Raw genomic sequence first — 17,245 nt, 5'->3', positions numbered from 1 at the left:
CCTATCATTATATCATCAAAATGTTAAATTATCTTTTACTAAATTAAGTATTCAACTTCTAAAACACCTGTTGTCGCAAGTACGACATATTTAATTATACTTGATACATATAAGATATGTTAGAGTTGACATTTATGAACTCTTAATGTTTCATTACTGGTTGCAAAATATGATTCTTTTTACCTGTGGAAAGGGTAATACAATAATATTGGTATGTTGTTATTCCAACCTGGACATTCTATTGTTTGACTGTTTTGTTTCTTTTGAGTATTAATTTTTTCTTTTTTGATAGTGTTAACTGTGCTGTGAAATAAAACATTGTAGGAGTAGGTTTTACACAGGGACAGACCAATTTTGTTGATTTGTCTATGCTTTATTAATAGCCCTTAAACATTAAGCTGTTCATATAAAATATTGAAGATTTCTTTTAGGTTTGAAATGATTTAAATTATACAAAAATATGCTAATAAGATTTTTGTTTAAATAACAGAAGAGCTAATGGGATTTATCCAGTGGTAACAACACTACCACACAATTACTGCAATGCCTGAAACTACTCATTCAGGCAGAAAGTAGTGTTGTAGGTTATAAATTACACTTACGTATTTCAGCACAACCACAAAAGAAATGACTACAAGAGATTAGAAGCTCAGACATATGCAAGCAGTTACATTATACACAATATTTTGGTGATTTAGCCTCAAAGCTGGCCCAATCCAAATGAGTGTTTGCAGATAGGCAGCTTTAAAATTATGATTGCACCATGAGATTCCAGTATTAAATACTGTTCCTTCCTGTGTCTTTGTCAGTCCACTGTACTGGACAGACAAAGGAAGAGAGAGAGAACAACATTAAGCATATTACGATGTAGGATGGCATTAGAGTGAAGGAACGAACCATAATGTCTCAACTCTGCCATCAGACACATCTAAGCACAAATGGAAAATACACGTTATAACAGTTTAACACACATTATTTCACATTTCTATTACAAGTAATGTTATCTTCAACACTCCTACGACAGTCTCAACGAACAATTCAAAATCTAGTAGGAAAATTAATGCATTCCCTGATGTTTTGCAAGCAGAGACATAACATAAAATGTCAGAATAAGGATGATTTCGCTAAAAAACTGGTATACCAGCAAATTGATTATTCTTTTTTAAAATAAGTTATAAAAGGTACATATATTGCAGAACCTATCTCAGAATTCATTTTTTTTCTTTGCACTGAATTAGGCATAATAATGAAATACACATGAATTAATCACTGTTCTACTGTCAATATATTTTAAGTAAGGCTACATCACAGGTATGTGATGACTGTTAAGAAGACAGTCAACACTACTCTCGCATTTATTAATACCACACTGTTGATAAAACTGTGTTATTTGTATACTAAGGACTAATCGATATACATGACACATCACCTTTCAATACGGGCCACTCTTTGGTGGCAAAGATTCACCTGGGTCAATTGGTATTTATATAGTATGCGACTAATGCCAAACTAAGCGGGGTATTGAGGAAGAATTATAGTCTTATTCTGGAACTGTCGGTCTCTGAGCTTATCCACTTACAGACATTGTGACACACATACAATTTTCCACAGTTAACATTTAAATCCTTATATCCGGATTTCTAACCATAAAATGCATCTCGTGTTTCAATTTACTCCACCTACCTTTAATACGAGACACTTTTTCTAGGAATGTAAACGAGAGTTGTATTATATAAAAACTCTGTGAAATATCTGATACAACATTCTTCCAGTCAAAAGAACATATCCACACTTGGTAAAACAGTTACAAATATTTGTTATTAGTATCTAAATATCACTGGAATATTTAAGACTTAAAACTAATAAACAAAACAAAAAGAGATCTCCTAAAATGCTTCCAAAATTACTTTAACATGATAAATCTTTTTAAGTAAATGCAATAAAATGAAACACCCTGTGTAAAAACATGGTTTTACAATACAGCAAGAGCAAATTTCAAGTCATCATAAAGTACACATCTTTAGACAAAATCTTGACTCGCATTACAATAATGTAAGAAAAATTTGTTACAATGGTGTTTTTCTCTCGCTGTAAGAAAATTTGTTTACACTAGTGCACAGGAGGTACACAGTTGACTAGTTCCCGTCTCATTTTAATACAAATAGCTGTTATACCTAGGTACATTAATGGCACTTGCTTTGTCTTTCAGATTCATCTGGTTGCGGTATCGGTAAGCGACGACGGCTGCAATTATCTGAAAACAGAATTTGAAACTGCCTGTTAGAGAGAAAATATGTATTTATAACAATACTAGTAAATGTTAAGGACACAGATTCCATGACAGTAGTTCTTTACATTATTTCTTTTAATATGTTCAAAGTTAAATATGTTTTCAGTTTTTAGAACCTTTTTATAAACATGAATACTCTGCAAGCCATTATCTGGTATTCCATAGGATCATGTGTCATCCCCTCTCCCACATTCTCATTGCTGATGCGCTTATGAATAAACTGAAGAAAAGTCAATGTCTGTACGCCTTCACATGTGACTTTAAAGTGACAGGTCTTTACACTTAAAAACAAACATTTATTGAGACAGTAAAACTTGAATAATGTTTTCCAAAACTAATTACATCTCGAGACTTTATAAGAGACACACCAAATGATGCAGGACGCCTACAGTAATTAGTGCTTAACCTGTACTTTACGTTACGAACGGTTCATGCCATTTAAAAAATTGTCGATCGGATGTTAAACACGACCCTCATTTGGGACACCCTTCAATGTCTACTGACACCGTCGGTGTCAGGAATGTCAACAAAATTGCGTGCGCCAATCGAAGACTGACTGTCCGAGAGAATGCAGAAGAAAGGAACATTTCTGTTGGATCATATCGTGAAATCTTGACACAGCATCTTAGAATGCATCGTATTGCCGCCACATTCATCCCGTGGCTCACGAGTCAAGAGCTGGAAGACATTCGCTTCACAATCTGTGAAGGGCTGTTGGATCGTGCAAATGAGAATGAGGTGCTCCTTAAGAAAATTATAACTGGCAATGATATGTGGGTCTAAGGTTATGATGTTGAGACCAAGGTTCAATCTTCACAATGGGTCGGGAAAGATTCTCCGGGGCCAATAAAAGTTCGTCAGGCCAAATGCCAAAGCCGTGTTGATAGTTTTTTTTTTTTTTTTTTTTTTTTTTTTTTTTTACTTTGAAGGAGTAGTTCATCACGAATTCTTGCCACAGGGACAAACTGTTAATTGACGGTACTATTGGGACCTGTTGCGACGCTTGCGAGAAAGTGAGAGAAGGAAACAGCCTGAAATGTGGTGAGAGAATTCACGGCTCTCGCGTCACAATAACACACCCACACATTCATCTCTGCACAAAACAAAAAATCACTGTGCTGCCTCATCTTCAGTACTCTACAGACTTGGTCCCTGCGGACTACTTTTTTTTATTTCCAAAGTAAAAAATCCCGTTGAAAGGATGATTTGCAACGATAGACTTTTTTTTATTTCCAAAGTAAAAAATCCCGTTGAAAGGATGATTTGCAACGATAGATGAGATAAAAGAAAATTTGCAGACAGCGCTTCACGCAATCGGGCAAGAGGCATACCGAGACTGAGCAAGAGGCATACCGAGATTGCTTCCAGAAGTAGAAACAGCATTGGGAGCGGTGTATCAATTGTGATGGAGAGTATTTTGAAGAAGACCGTGCACAATAAGTAAAAGGTAACGGTAGAAAATTTTTGTGGGCTAAGTTCTGGAATTTTTGAACAGATACTCTGCAAGCCACCCTACAGTGCACGGCTGAAGGTACCCTGTAGCACTACTGGCCATTTCCTTTCTTGTTCCAGTTGCAAATAGAGTGAGGGAAAAACAACTGACTATATGCGGTCAGCATCAAATTCCAGTTCTCTAAATTTTCTCAATAGTGTTCCTCGAAAAGAGCATCGCCTTTCTGTCAGGGACTTCCATTTAAGTTCCCGAAGCATCTCTCTGACACTTACATTTTGTTCGGACCTACCGCTAACAAATCTAGTAGCCTGCCTATGAATTGTTTTGATGTTTTCCTTCAATCTGGCCTGGAATGGATGCGAAGCAATCTAGCAGTATTCGAGAATAGGTTGCACCGGCACCCTATATGCAGTCTCCTTTGAGATAAAACGCGCTTTGCTAAAATTCCTTATAAAAGGATCAAAAAGATGGAATAGGTGTCGCCCTCAGCCAGAGGTGAAACTTGATACTATTTTATAATATTTTGATTTTGCTTAGTCAAACATTGCTGCAATAAACCTGTACATTTATACACGTAAAACAAAATGCCCTGGCTGACTGACTTAATCGCCCATCCCAAACCGCTATGGATAGAAACTTGAAATTTGTTGAGGGTGTTTATTTTATACTGCAGGCATCATTTAAGAAGGGGTTTTTTGAAATGCCGCCCCTATAGAAATAACGAATGAAAACTTTCTGAGTATATATATCGTACTACAGCAATTTGAAGTTGGAAGTACAAAAGCTTGTTTCTAGTTTCTAAGTCAGAAATAAAGAAATGTGTTTCAGCGTTTTTGGAAATTCAACCCCTAAAGGGGTCAAATAGTGGGTGAAAGTTTTTTGAAAATAAATTGTTACAGAACTACTGAAGCGTTGTTAAAACTAAATCTGTGAATATTGGTATTTGACTTCACAGTTAGAAATAAAAAAGATTGTGGTCCCATGTTTTTCAAGATTCAGCCCCCAAAGGTGAAAACTTTTAAGAAAATGTTTCATTATGTCTGGTCTCTGCAGCCAAAGAACAGAGACTGTAGTCAAGTGAATGTAGGTTGCATCTGCACGTGTGCGTCACCTGCAACATGTCACAATACTAAACTGATGTACGGCAGTAGATGCTCAACGAAAGATGAAGCACCATGTAAGCACATTGCTGAATTTATGAAATGACATCCAAAATTACAAATTAGCGTGTGTCCATCACCTAATGTCAGTCGGCAATCAGTAAAAATGTGGAAACGTTCTGCCCTTTAGACGGTGGACTATTTAGTCGTTGACATCTTCAAATGAGCTGGAATGAAAATCCTCTGCAGTTGTTGTAACATATCTTGCAACTGGTTCACACTTCGCACTTAAGGATCCTTTATATGCTCAGATGTTTGCACTTAATTGTCCAGACAGACAGTGTTTCGGCCTGTGAAAAGTATGGCGGCACTCGAACTGATGCAGACGAGATGAAGTGCTTTAGTACTGTATATAGAGGCACGAAATATTTCTGGAAACATATGGCTCAACGAAGGTGATATCTCAGCAAAAAATTTCATACGAGCATAGCTTCTGCCAGTTGCTTTAGCACCTCGATTTTATTGTAAGTCTTTTATAACCACTTACTGATTTTCTCATCGATGTCAATTCTCCTTATATACAGTGTAATACGCCACAAGAAAAAAATCTGCTTTGTCCTAGATACTTAAACCAGTACTCTCTTTCAATTTCTAGCTCCTCGAAAGTGTTATGTATTTTAGAAGCCACTCTTTTGGTGATCTTCTATGTGCTTATCCTTATCTTTTTGTAACTTCTGAAGTAATAACGCTATACAGAATAATCATTTTATACACAAATTTACTTAATTTGGCCACAGCCAGTGAATACTCTGCACTCTCAGACTACTGATTAGGGACTGCAAGAGAGCTGCATCGTGGTCAGAAGGTGTAAATGCGAACTGGATACTCCAGACCAGATCTCCAGACAGTTGCAAACAGTCTGCTCCGACAAACTTGAGCGTGTAAAGGCCCCATTATGGATTCAACATTTCCTATCACTTAATTTCTCTGACTAAAAGGGCTGTCAATCAGTTCAATGTTGTAAGTGCACCTCTGGGTGGGAATATAAATCACTAACAGCCACGATTTGTAGTGGTACAGTCTTGTCCATCTCTCAATCTGCCTGCATTTAATCACTGATATGTTTGGCAAATAGAGCGTTCAGAAGAAGCAATGGCCAAGCTGCCCAGAGTGTCATTTCAGTCAAGAATACAAGGCAGCACCGAACCCGGATCAAAATGCAGTGTTTGCAGGATGTACATCTCACTGAAAAACTGTCACAGAATGAGCTCGGTTGCAGCAGAATGTTGTGGACGGCGCTCTGGGTTAGCAGAAGACTACTCATTTTCGGTAAGTGATTTAACTCCCCATGAAGCCTACAACAGATTAGAGCTAATAGTGAAACTGAGGTGAAAACACGTAATGCTAATACTGAGCTATAAAACTAGCACTATAGTCCTCATTAAAGGGGATCATGTGAAGGCGTCCAATACCGAAATGCACAGCTTCTGCTGTCAGCTGTCCTTAATTGGCAGCTGATGAAAAGTCTACACCGTTGGCCCCTTTTCTGCTCAACTGTATCACTATTACTACAATCGAGCACACAACAGTAGCTTTTCGAGAAGATTGCACAATACCTACTCCAATTAACAAACATTCACCTGCAGTTATTTGAAGTTTTAACTTTCAGTGCAAAAACCCAACTTTTCATCTATGACATCTTAGTGTAAGTTTACTAAAAGTAATGTAACTCTCAGAAAGTTATTCACTTACCAATAACTGAGCATGTGCTGAAAACGTTACACTTTTGAACAATTTAGTGATGTTATGTCATACGATAAAACACTTTTGTTACAATCACATGTAATTCTACGCTGAACAGTCCAAATCCTTGACCTTAAATTGAGACTGTGGGTTTAGTAAAACTGACATTACGAACACATGACACTTTGCCAATAATTACAATGAAGGAGCAGGTTAAATCTCAACTATATAGAACATTATGAAAAAAATAAGTACACTAAACCATCCACCGCTGTTACTAGCCACCCATACAGAGTTACACCAGGTTAACAATTATTTGGGTTATACAAAATTTTGAGGAATGTGTACAGAAAGTAGTTAACAGGAATGAAGACACACACCTGTCACATCAAGTGTTTCAGTCTGGCAGTCCCAAAAGGTGAGCTACAAATTCTCCATCACAGGAACCTAACCAGTTCTGCCAGTCAATGACACTGATAACTGACTTTTGTGAGGAATGACAGCTTTTGTCTTATATTCACTTTAATAATCCTTTGGCGAGACAATGATCTTTAAGCATTAAAAATGGAATTTTAAAATGTTATGTGGCAGCATACAACTTTTTATAACTATTGGGTGGTTATAACTAAAGTGCAGCTACTTGTGGAGGTCCAGTACGGGCTGTAATTATCATACGGCGGTGAAATTTCGTAGGTACGATAATGCGAAACAGGTTTACACAGGAAAAAAATTGTTCCAATTTCGGACAGCAGATGCAATATGGCACTTTACACTGTCTGACGATAAGACATCCGCACAGTCATTTGACACGCTATAATGTGAGTGAATAGTATGGCTACCTAGAAGAGAGATCGTGTAATGTTAGTGAAACTGTTTTATGTAAAGTGGAGCAATTACAGTGCTGCACTGAGAGAGTATCATCAACTGAAAGGTCCGAGGAGAGGCCCAATGCCATTAAATAGTTTAAAGAAGATACCATATTTACTCGAATCTAAGCCGCACTTTTTTTCCGGTTTTTGTAATCCAAAAAACCGCCTGCGGCTTAGAATCGAGTGCAAAGTAAGCGGAAGTTCTGAAAAATGTTGGTAGGTGCCGCCACAACTAACTTCTGCCGTCGAATATATGTAGCGCTACACAGGCATGCTTTGCAGGCACAAAGATAAATACTGGCGCCAAAACCTCTGCGTCAGTAAATAAATTAAAAAAAAAAAGTGTAAGACGAGCTTTTTTCTCCGCCCTGAGTTTCGACCACTGTATTTTCATACATTATCCAACGAAGTAAACACAAATTCCGTGTTGTTCATCTTCGTATGTAGCAGCATTTCAGTGTACTACGAAAATCCGACTGGCAAGATTATTTGTGTTGTTTGTCAATATGGCCAACTATACGTTCTGAATTTTTTCCTACCTGTGAGAAGAGATGGTTGCTAATAGGAACTTTTATGAATTGTGAATCACATGCAGTATTGTCTTCAACATAAGAATAATATGAATATAAACATTTTTCCATGTATTCTTTCGTGTTTGCTGCTATCTCATTTAAATCCTGCCTGCCTAATAACATACGAAACTAATGTGAGACAGCAGCAAATGCGGAAGAATATACGTATCATGTCATGTTTATCTTCGCATTATTCTTATGCCTAATAGTGATACAATCAGAAATGAAGCACGGCAATTGACTAGATTTTTAAATCTAAGATGACTAATTTCTGTGCAGAATGTAATGTACGAAAGAGGCATCTGCAAAGATTTTCAAACGGAGAAAAGTTTAAGCTAAACTCTCGTTCAGAACATCTATCATACGCAGTCTATTATTTGGTTCTTGTTGATCATTATCAAAGAGAGCAGCAATGTAAGTAACAACAAATAGCAGTCTCTTGCCATTGGTTCACTAATGAGACAATTCCTCTCTCTCTCTTTTTTTTTTATTGTAAGCGGCGGTAGCGCGCACAAAGGCAAGCCATGCCACGAGCAGCGACAGGTCGTAAACACATCTTATCAGAATGCGACAAACAATGCATGACATAGTACAATAATGCATTTCAGCCTTGAGTGACGTAAACACCTATAACAAAGAGAACGGCACTTATCAGATCAAAGAAAAATAAGCAACCGATTCAAACCAGACGAAGCACGCCTGACGCATAGCAATGGCTACCTGGTAAAGCTTAACTGCTAAGCTTACAACTCAAACCAAACTACTGTAGCTGTATTGTCATTTATTCTACCTAAATTGTTTCTCATATTACAATAGACCAACTTTGTTTCGATTTGGAGGTGCGGCCTAAAACTTTTCTCTCCCCTTGAATTTCGAGTCTCAAATTTCAGGTGTGGCTTAGATTTGGGAAATTTTTTTTCCCTTGATTTTGAGTCTCATTTTTCAGGTGCGGCTTAGATTCGAGTGCAGCTTAGATTTGAGTAAATATGGTAATGCAGTTCTGAAACACGGGTCAGCTCAGTGGGTAACTTGAAAGACGAAGGCGTACTATTACGGTGGAGGTTATAGATGAGGTTGCTGTCGTTGTAACTGACCGAGCAGCCCCGGGTAGTACTAGTGCTTGTGCAGTGTCACGAGAATTGTCCCACCACGTGGTCAACAGTACAGAAAACCTTTACAGTTTATTTTACAAGACCTAGATGGTGCAGTAGCTGAGACCTCATTATCTGCAACATTTTGAATTTGCTTTGGTTTCTGGCACGGATCAACGTCGATGACATGGGGCAGACTAATATTCTACAGAGTGACAGTATGACAAATTGTGTCTTGTGCCAAAGAGCCACTGCACTCGCCGTACGTAACTGTGTCGTGTGCATTCTCGGTCCATCCTTCTTTGAAGAGAACACATCCAGACAGCCTGACAGCTGTATCACGACCTCTGCATGAAATGGACTTCTGCACTGAACTCTGCAAATCACACTTAAGTGCCTGCCAGAGGGCTCATCACCCCAACTTCACAATTATTCTCTATTATTCCACTCTCAAATAACGCGGAGCAAGCTCCAATTTCCATAATTTTATGATGATGATTGTTTCTCCCTATGTAGGTCTGTGCTAACACAACATTTCTGCATTCAGAGGAGAAAGGTGGTGATTAAAATTTTGTGAGAAAATCCCTATGCAATGAGAAATGTCTCATTTTACTGATGTGTGCCCCAAATCCCATAGCACGTCTGTGACATTCTTTCCCGTTTCTCGATAATACAAACTGTACTACTCTTCTTTGAACTTTCTCGATGTACTCTGTTAATCCTATCCAATAAGGAACCCCACGCCGCACAGCAGTACTCTAAAAGAGGATGGACGAGCATAGTGTAGGCAGTGTTTAATAGGTCTGCTACACCTTCTAAATGTTCTGCCAATAAATCACAGTCTGTTGTTCGCCTTACCCTCAACATTTTGTGTTCTTTCCAATTTCAGTTGTTCATACTTGTAATTCCTAGGTATTTAATTGAATTTACAGTTGTCAGATTTGATTGAGTTATTGTGTACACCAAGTTGAATGGATTCCTTTTGCAATCGTGTAAATCACCTCACACTTTTCATTATTTAGGGTCACTTGCCAATTTTTGCACCATTTTATAATTTGCTTTGATCTTCTGATGACTTTACTAGACATTAAATGACAGCATCATCCGCAAACAACCTAAGACGGTTCCTCAAATTACTTGTGGAAAGCCAGAAATCACTTCTGTTTTACTCGACGACTTTCTGTGAGTTACTGTGAATTGTGACTTCTCTCACAGGAAATCACCCATCCAATCACGTACCTGAGGCAATATTCCACAAGCTCATAATTTGATTACAAGCCACTTGACAGGCACGGTATCAAAAAGCATTCTGGGAATCCTGAAATACGGAATCAATTTGAAATCTCTTGTCAATATGCGTGAATGAAGAGCTACTTGTGTTTCACAAGAACAATGTTTTCTAAATCCATATTGACTGTGTCAATAGACTGTTCTCTTTGATGTAATTCATAGTGTTAGAACACAATATGTTCCGAAATCCTGCTGCACACTGACTTTAACGAAATGGGGCCATAATTTAGTGGATTACTACTACTTCCTTTCTTGAATATTAGTATAACCTGTGCAACTTTCCAGTCTTTGGGTACAGACCTTTTGTTGGGTGGGTGACTGTATATGATTGTTAAGTATGAGGCTATTCCATCAGCATACTCTGAAAGGAAACTAATTGGTATACAGTCTGGACCAGAAGAATTGCTTCTATTAAGTGATTTCAGTTGCTTCACTACTCCGAGGATATCTACTTCCAAGTTACTCATGCTGGCAGCTATTCTTGATTTGAACTCTGTAATATTTACTTCTTCATCTTTTGTAAAGGAATTTCGGAAGGGTGTGTTTAGTAACTCTGCTTTAGCTGCACTGTCATTCTCATCAACTGTATTTCCACTGCTATTGCAAAGAGAAGGCAATGATTGTGTCTTGCCACCAGCATATTTTATATACATCCAGATTCTATGGATTTTTGCCAGCTTTTGAGACAAAGTTTCATTGTAGAAATGATTATAAACATCTCACATTGAAGTTCGCAATAAATTTCGAGCTCCTGTAAAAGATCGCCAATTTTGGGGATTTTGCATTCATTTAAATTTGCCATGATATTTTCATTGACTTTACAACAGTGTTCTGACCTGTTTTGTATATCGAGGAGGATCAGCTCTGTCGTTCGCTAATTTATTTGGTATAAATCTCTCAATTGTTGCTGATACTATTTCTTTTAATTCAAGCTACATGATCTGGTCTACATTTATATTGTTAGTTTGGAAGGAGTGGAGATTGTCTCTTACAAAGGTGTCAAGTGAATTTTTATCTGCTTTTTTTTTAATTGGTATATTTTTCGTTTATTTTTGGACGATTTGTGAGTTATGGTACTCATCCTCACTGCAAGAACTCTGTATTCACTAATCCCTGTATTCGTTTTGATACACATAATTAGCTCAGGATTATTTGTTGCTAAGAAGTCCAGCGTATTTTCACAACCATTTACTATTTAAGTGGGCTCACGAACTAACTGCTGAAAATAATTTTTACCAAACATGTTTAGCAAAATTTTGGATGATGTTTTATGCATACCTCCAGAGTTAAACATATATTTTTTGCCAACATATTGAGGGTAAACTGAAGTCGCCAGTGACTAATTGTACGAGTTACGTACATTTTTGAAATCAGACTCAAGTTTCCTTTGAACATTTCAGCAATTATATCGTCTGAGTTGGGAGGTTGGTAAAAGGATCCAATTATTATTTTATTCCAGTCGACAAGAATGACCTTGACTCTCACTAATTCACAGGAACTACCTACTTCAGTTTCATTACAAGTTAAACTACTTTTAACAGTAACAAACACGCCACCAACAACTGTGTTTAGCCTATCCCTTTGAACCCCATTGGGTGCTCTGCAAACATTTCAGATGAACTTATCTCCAACTTTCAGTGCCTACAACAATTTGAGCATCAGTGCTTTCTATCAACCCTTGGAGCTCTGGTACTTTCCTAACACAGCTACAACTAGTTACAACTGTTATATCGACGGTTCCCGGATATACATTCTTCCCGTGTTCGATCTGCAACCATCTAGACAAAGACCCTTCCGTGTTTCCCCAAGATCCTCTAACCTCCTACGCCTGTAGCTGCCTTTGCACATAATGGGCTCCTGACCTGTTTAGCGAGACATCCTTGTGCAGCTTGTGATACCTGCTTTGGAAGAATGCAACTGTGTGGAAACCAATGTTCTCATGCAAGATGGGGCAACACCTCACGTTGCTTGCCCAGTGAAAGATCTGCTTAATACAACCTTACACAAACATATTATCTTCACAGGTTTTCCAGGTGCGTGGTCTGTAAGATCACCTGGTCTAAATCCGTGTGACTTTACTTTTGAAAGAAACATTCGGCTCTCTACCTGATCTGAAGGCCAGTATACGGGAACAGATCATTTAGGTTCCCTCAGAACTGCTGTCAGCAATCATCTGACGAATACAGCCTCTTGTCGACGTCTTCGGTGCTTGTATTGAATAAATTGTTTAAGCGGCAGTTAATAATAAAACCGACATTACGCCTTTCTCACTTGTTTGATCTTTTGTGCCCGCATTATGTCCGTAATACATTACGTGTGGAAACATTTCTGTGCATCTTTCTTGATAGGAAAAAATTAGCACCAACTATTTTCCAGTGGATTCCGTAGAAATGTTGGAACACGTGAGGCAATACTGACCTTACGACTTATCTTAGAAGAAAGATTAAGGAAAGGCAAACCTATGTTTCTAGCATTTGTAGACTTAGAGAAAGCTTTTGACAATGTTGACTGGAATACTCTCTTTCAAATTCTAAAGGTGGCAGGGGTAAAATACAGGGAGCGAAAGGCTATTTACAATTTGTACAGAAATCAGATGGCAGTTATAAGAGTCGAGGGGTATGAAAGGGAAGCAGCGGTTGGGAAGGGAGTGAGACAGGGTTGTAGCCTCTCCCCGATGTTATTCAATCTGTATATTGAGCAACCAGTAAAGGAAACAAAAGAAAAATTTGGAGTAGGTATTAAAATCCATGGAGAAGAAATAAAAACTTTGAGGTTCGCCGATGACATTGTAATTCTGTCAGAGACAGCAAAGGACCTGGAAGAGCAGTTGAACGGTATGGACAATGTCTTGAAAGGAGGATATAAGACAGACAGCAATAAAAGCAAAACGAGGATAATGGAATGTAGTCAAATTAAGTCGGGTGATGCTGAGGGAATTAGATTAGGAAATGAGACAAAGTAGTAAAGGAGTTTTGCTATTTGGGGAGCAAAATAACTGAGGATGGTCGAAGTAGAGAGGATATAAAATGTAGAATGGCAATGGCAAGGAAAGTGTTTCTGAAGAAGAGATATTTGTTAACATCGAGTATAGATTTACGTGTCAGGAAGTCGTTTCTGAAAGTATTTGTATGGAGTGTAGCCATGTATGGAAGTGAAACATGGACAATAAATAGTTTGGACAAGAAGAGAATAGAAGCTTTCGAAATGTGGTGCTACAGAAGAATGTTGAAGATTAGGTGGGTAGATCACGTAACTAATGAGGAGGTATTGAATAGGATTGGGGAGAAGAGAAGTTTGTGGCACAACTTGACTAGAAGAAGGGATCGGTTGGTAGGACATGTCCTGAGGCATCAAGGGATCACAAATTTAGCATTGGAGGGCAGTGTGGAGGGTAAAAATCATAGAGGGAGACCAAAAGACAAATACACTAAGCAGATTCAGAAGGATGTAGGTTGCAGTAGGTACTGGGAGATGAAGGAGCTTGCACAGGATAGATTAGCATGGAGAGCTGCATCAAACCAGTCTCAGGACTGAAGACCACAACAACAACATTTTCCAATGTAAATTGGTTTCACATTAATGCATTAGAACATCTACCAAGTTTCGCTGCCATACGGTAATCACAGCCTACACTAGACCTATGTGAGTAGCTGCACTTTAATTATAACTGTCCAGTAGCTGCAAGAAATGAACATTTTAAAATTCTGTTAGCATACTAAATAAACAAGTTTCATGTTTGCATCGATTTACAGCTGATTTATTTCACCTCTTGTAGCTTATCTGTAAGACACTGAGGAGAAGATGTTAAATTCAATCAAAAATGTCTACGTTCTGTTTGTAGACAGATGACATTTTTGTCAAGTGTGCCCGTAAGACATTACCCGATCCTCGAATCACATCTGTGTTTGTCAGGCTCTTCACTTTGTAATCCAACTGAGAGAAGAGCCATTTATTTTTTTGGGTATACATACTGGTGTCTATCACCATCTGTGGTGTCATCTGCAACACAGAACTCTAACAATTACAAATGGTGACGGCCTTCATGAGACTGATCAATTTTTTAAGAATGCATAATTGCCCCTCCAAACTCGAGTCTTTACAAATAAAACCTCTCAGTAAGCTACGAGTCCTGAAAGGTGAGGTAGTTATTTTATTGTCATCAAACCGAAGGCCAATCTGAATACCACAGTGCTCTGCAAGGCAAGCTCTTACTGGAGATGCTAAGCTGCTGCCTTCCTCTGACCTTTGAACTCACCGACCCAGCAAGTTTTACAGTTTAACATTCACACAACCCAAAAATTTTCACATTAATTAACACTACCAAAGGTGAAAGAAGTGATAAGTGACACATTAAAATCCTAGTGCTGACCTGGGAAAAGACTCGAGACCTTTGGATACGTACACCCAGAAAAGTTTTATCGAAGCAAGTAGCACCTGTCACACTACATACTACTTGTTTTGAGGTATAATCTATTTCATAACAGAGCAGCACAACTTTAACAGTGCTGTCTCTGCCCATTAACATCCACAACTGATGAAACAAAGTCTTTGATACTATATGTAGATTACCTAGTGGTCCGAGTCAATATATTACTGAAAGGAATACGTTACGACCGACGGAAGGACTAAAATTTCATCAATTAGCCCTGTCTTCTAATATGTATTGATACACAAAATGGCAGAACGTGACAACACAGTTTTTACACAATTTTGTGCAGTATAAATATGGCAATTACTACAAGAAGACTGAACAAATAAAATATTTGGCATTTTTTGTGCAGCTGTCTGTCAATAGCTATACTGTGTTTAGTCCAGAGAAATTCTTGTGCATCATAAGAACCCATTTTATAGAACTGATTCCAGCACTAGCAAACTAGCTATGGTAGTAATTGCCTTTCTGAAAGGCAAAAGCAAAATTCACAATGAACGTTTCTGTCAAATATCTTACAACAAATTCTACTCATTGAATGCAATTGGAAGGTAGGGTAAACTGATAGCCTGACATCACAGACCACCAATTTTATATGCTCTATCAAATATTTACAAACAGGAGGAGAAACAATATTTGGAAGGCAAAATTTTAGTTCGTCCACTGAATTTTCTCCTTCACTGTCAGTGCAATACTAAGGTAAAAACTTTTCCATTTTGTTGTTTTCTTCCTCCATTTCTCATTTCTGATGACGCCCCGCCCCCCCCCCCCCCCCTCTCCATACCAGTTTTAACCAGTCAAACAACAGTGGAGCATCAACTATTGTCTATTGTTATAGAACAGCTTTATTCTAAGGTGCAATTTCAGATAACCTTTACTGCTATTATTAAAGCCTGAAATTCAGTCTTTGAAAATACTGGCTGTTAACTTCTCCCCATCTCGTCCTCCTCCACCACTTACAATTCCGTTCCCAATATGTTCTTTCCTTATGTAGGTCGTCTCCTGCCTTCTGCACGTCACAGACTTTCAAATAATTATAAATTCAGTATGTTATCATCATTCCACATGCCACACGAAGGAATTCCAGTTTCTGAACACTAGTGCACTGTGCTTGATACTTCCTGAGAGAGAGACTCCTGCTGGCACACAACACTGTGAATGCTAACCTCTGGGACTGCCAAGACAGAGACAGGTGAGTTTTGATATGTGGAAGACCTTAGCTTAGCTTAGCTTAGCTTAGTAGTTAGTTCTCACCCGGCAACCAGCAGCACATTACTCTAGTGGGTTAGAGGAAAGCACTAGGGTTAGCTCGTGGGTCTTTCTGGTTCCTGTAGCGAACCGTCAACCAGACGCCGAGAAACTGCAAGAGAAACCACAACCGTTATTACGTGCAACTGAGCTCGTGTGCAAATACCTCGAGACTGAACACTTCCCGTGTCTGCGTGACACAGGAAGTACGAAAACACTGACATTTGAGGACTTTGCGTGCACATGCCACAATTTTAGATTAGTAACAATTTACACTGAAGCATACAAATATTGAAGAGGAAATGAAAATAGCTTAACTGTTTTCACTATTGCCAAATACAAACAGATAAAATACTTACCTGTTCAGAGTTTTGACAGCAGTTCTTTTCTCAAAAAAGATAAAGAAATGACAGCTTCCAAAATCTAGTCTCACTTTTTCCAGAAAACAGGACAGGATGAAAGTAGACTGGAACTATTTACTGGCTCAGGAAGGGCAGGGAAGACACCGCGAGGGCAAGACAGGCAACAGAATGGGAACACATTTTAGGCCATAACTTCTCATTGGTTTGTCTGAAATTCTGTACAAAATACTCCCTCTGTCAACCTCAGCCCTACACCCACGTAATGATATGTATCGTACGGCTTTTTGACACACACAAAAAATATGTTGAATGTATAGAATAACATGTATAACACAAAAACTTGCAAACCTCTAGGCTATTGGTGTAATTATCAACTCTGGTAGTCGCCAGCTGGAAGTCTTAAGGTCTACCATTCTACAATCTTGTGGGGGCATTCTTCTGCGATGTGTCTGATGGTCTGTGGTTCCCAAAAATTGCCAAGTGGAGATAGTCGCTTAGTCCATTTGCGTAAAAAATAAGCACATCTGCCATACTTGGTTCTAATTCTTTTTAGCACAGACCACATTCTGCATCGCAGGTCAAATCCTGATGTTTTTTTTTTGGGGATCTATGGCACATTACTATTTTGCTTGAGTCCATGCATTAGTAAGGTTGGACTATTTTCCACAGCAACTCCTGCCCCTTTAGTTGTTGGTCGTCTAGAGCAGAGTAATTTAAGGTCTGCAACATTCATATCATGATGGACTGGTAGATTTTTAAAATAAATGGTCTTTTTGTACTCGTATGTGAGAGCATTTA

At 38.3% G+C, this 17,245-nt stretch overlaps 1 protein-coding gene across 2 annotated transcripts in view; it reads right to left on the bottom strand.

Moving 5' to 3' along the window:
- Nucleotides 1-352: 352 nt before the first annotated feature.
- The window catches only part of LOC124552618 (tetraspanin-31), a 58,860-nt gene continuing 41,967 nt past the window's right edge, over nt 353-17,245 (bottom strand). Inside the window, exons 6-7 of one of the 2 annotated variants that reach the window (XM_047126945.1) lie at nt 16,092-16,197; nt 353-2,254 (exon numbers count right to left, since the gene is read on the bottom strand). In XM_047126945.1, coding sequence (XP_046982901.1) covers nt 16,123-16,197 — 75 coding nt within the window. In that variant the 3' untranslated portion in view covers nt 353-2,254; nt 16,092-16,122. The remainder of the gene's footprint in view (nt 2,255-16,091; nt 16,198-17,245) is intronic. The other variant, XM_047126944.1, reaches the window with a different exon arrangement.

This window comes from Schistocerca americana, chromosome 10, assembly GCF_021461395.2.
Source record: "Schistocerca americana isolate TAMUIC-IGC-003095 chromosome 10, iqSchAmer2.1, whole genome shotgun sequence".
NCBI classification, from domain to species: domain Eukaryota; kingdom Metazoa; phylum Arthropoda; class Insecta; order Orthoptera; family Acrididae; genus Schistocerca; species Schistocerca americana.
The sequence above is the reverse complement of the archived record's forward strand: the minus strand, read 5'-3'. Positions and strand labels throughout refer to the sequence as shown.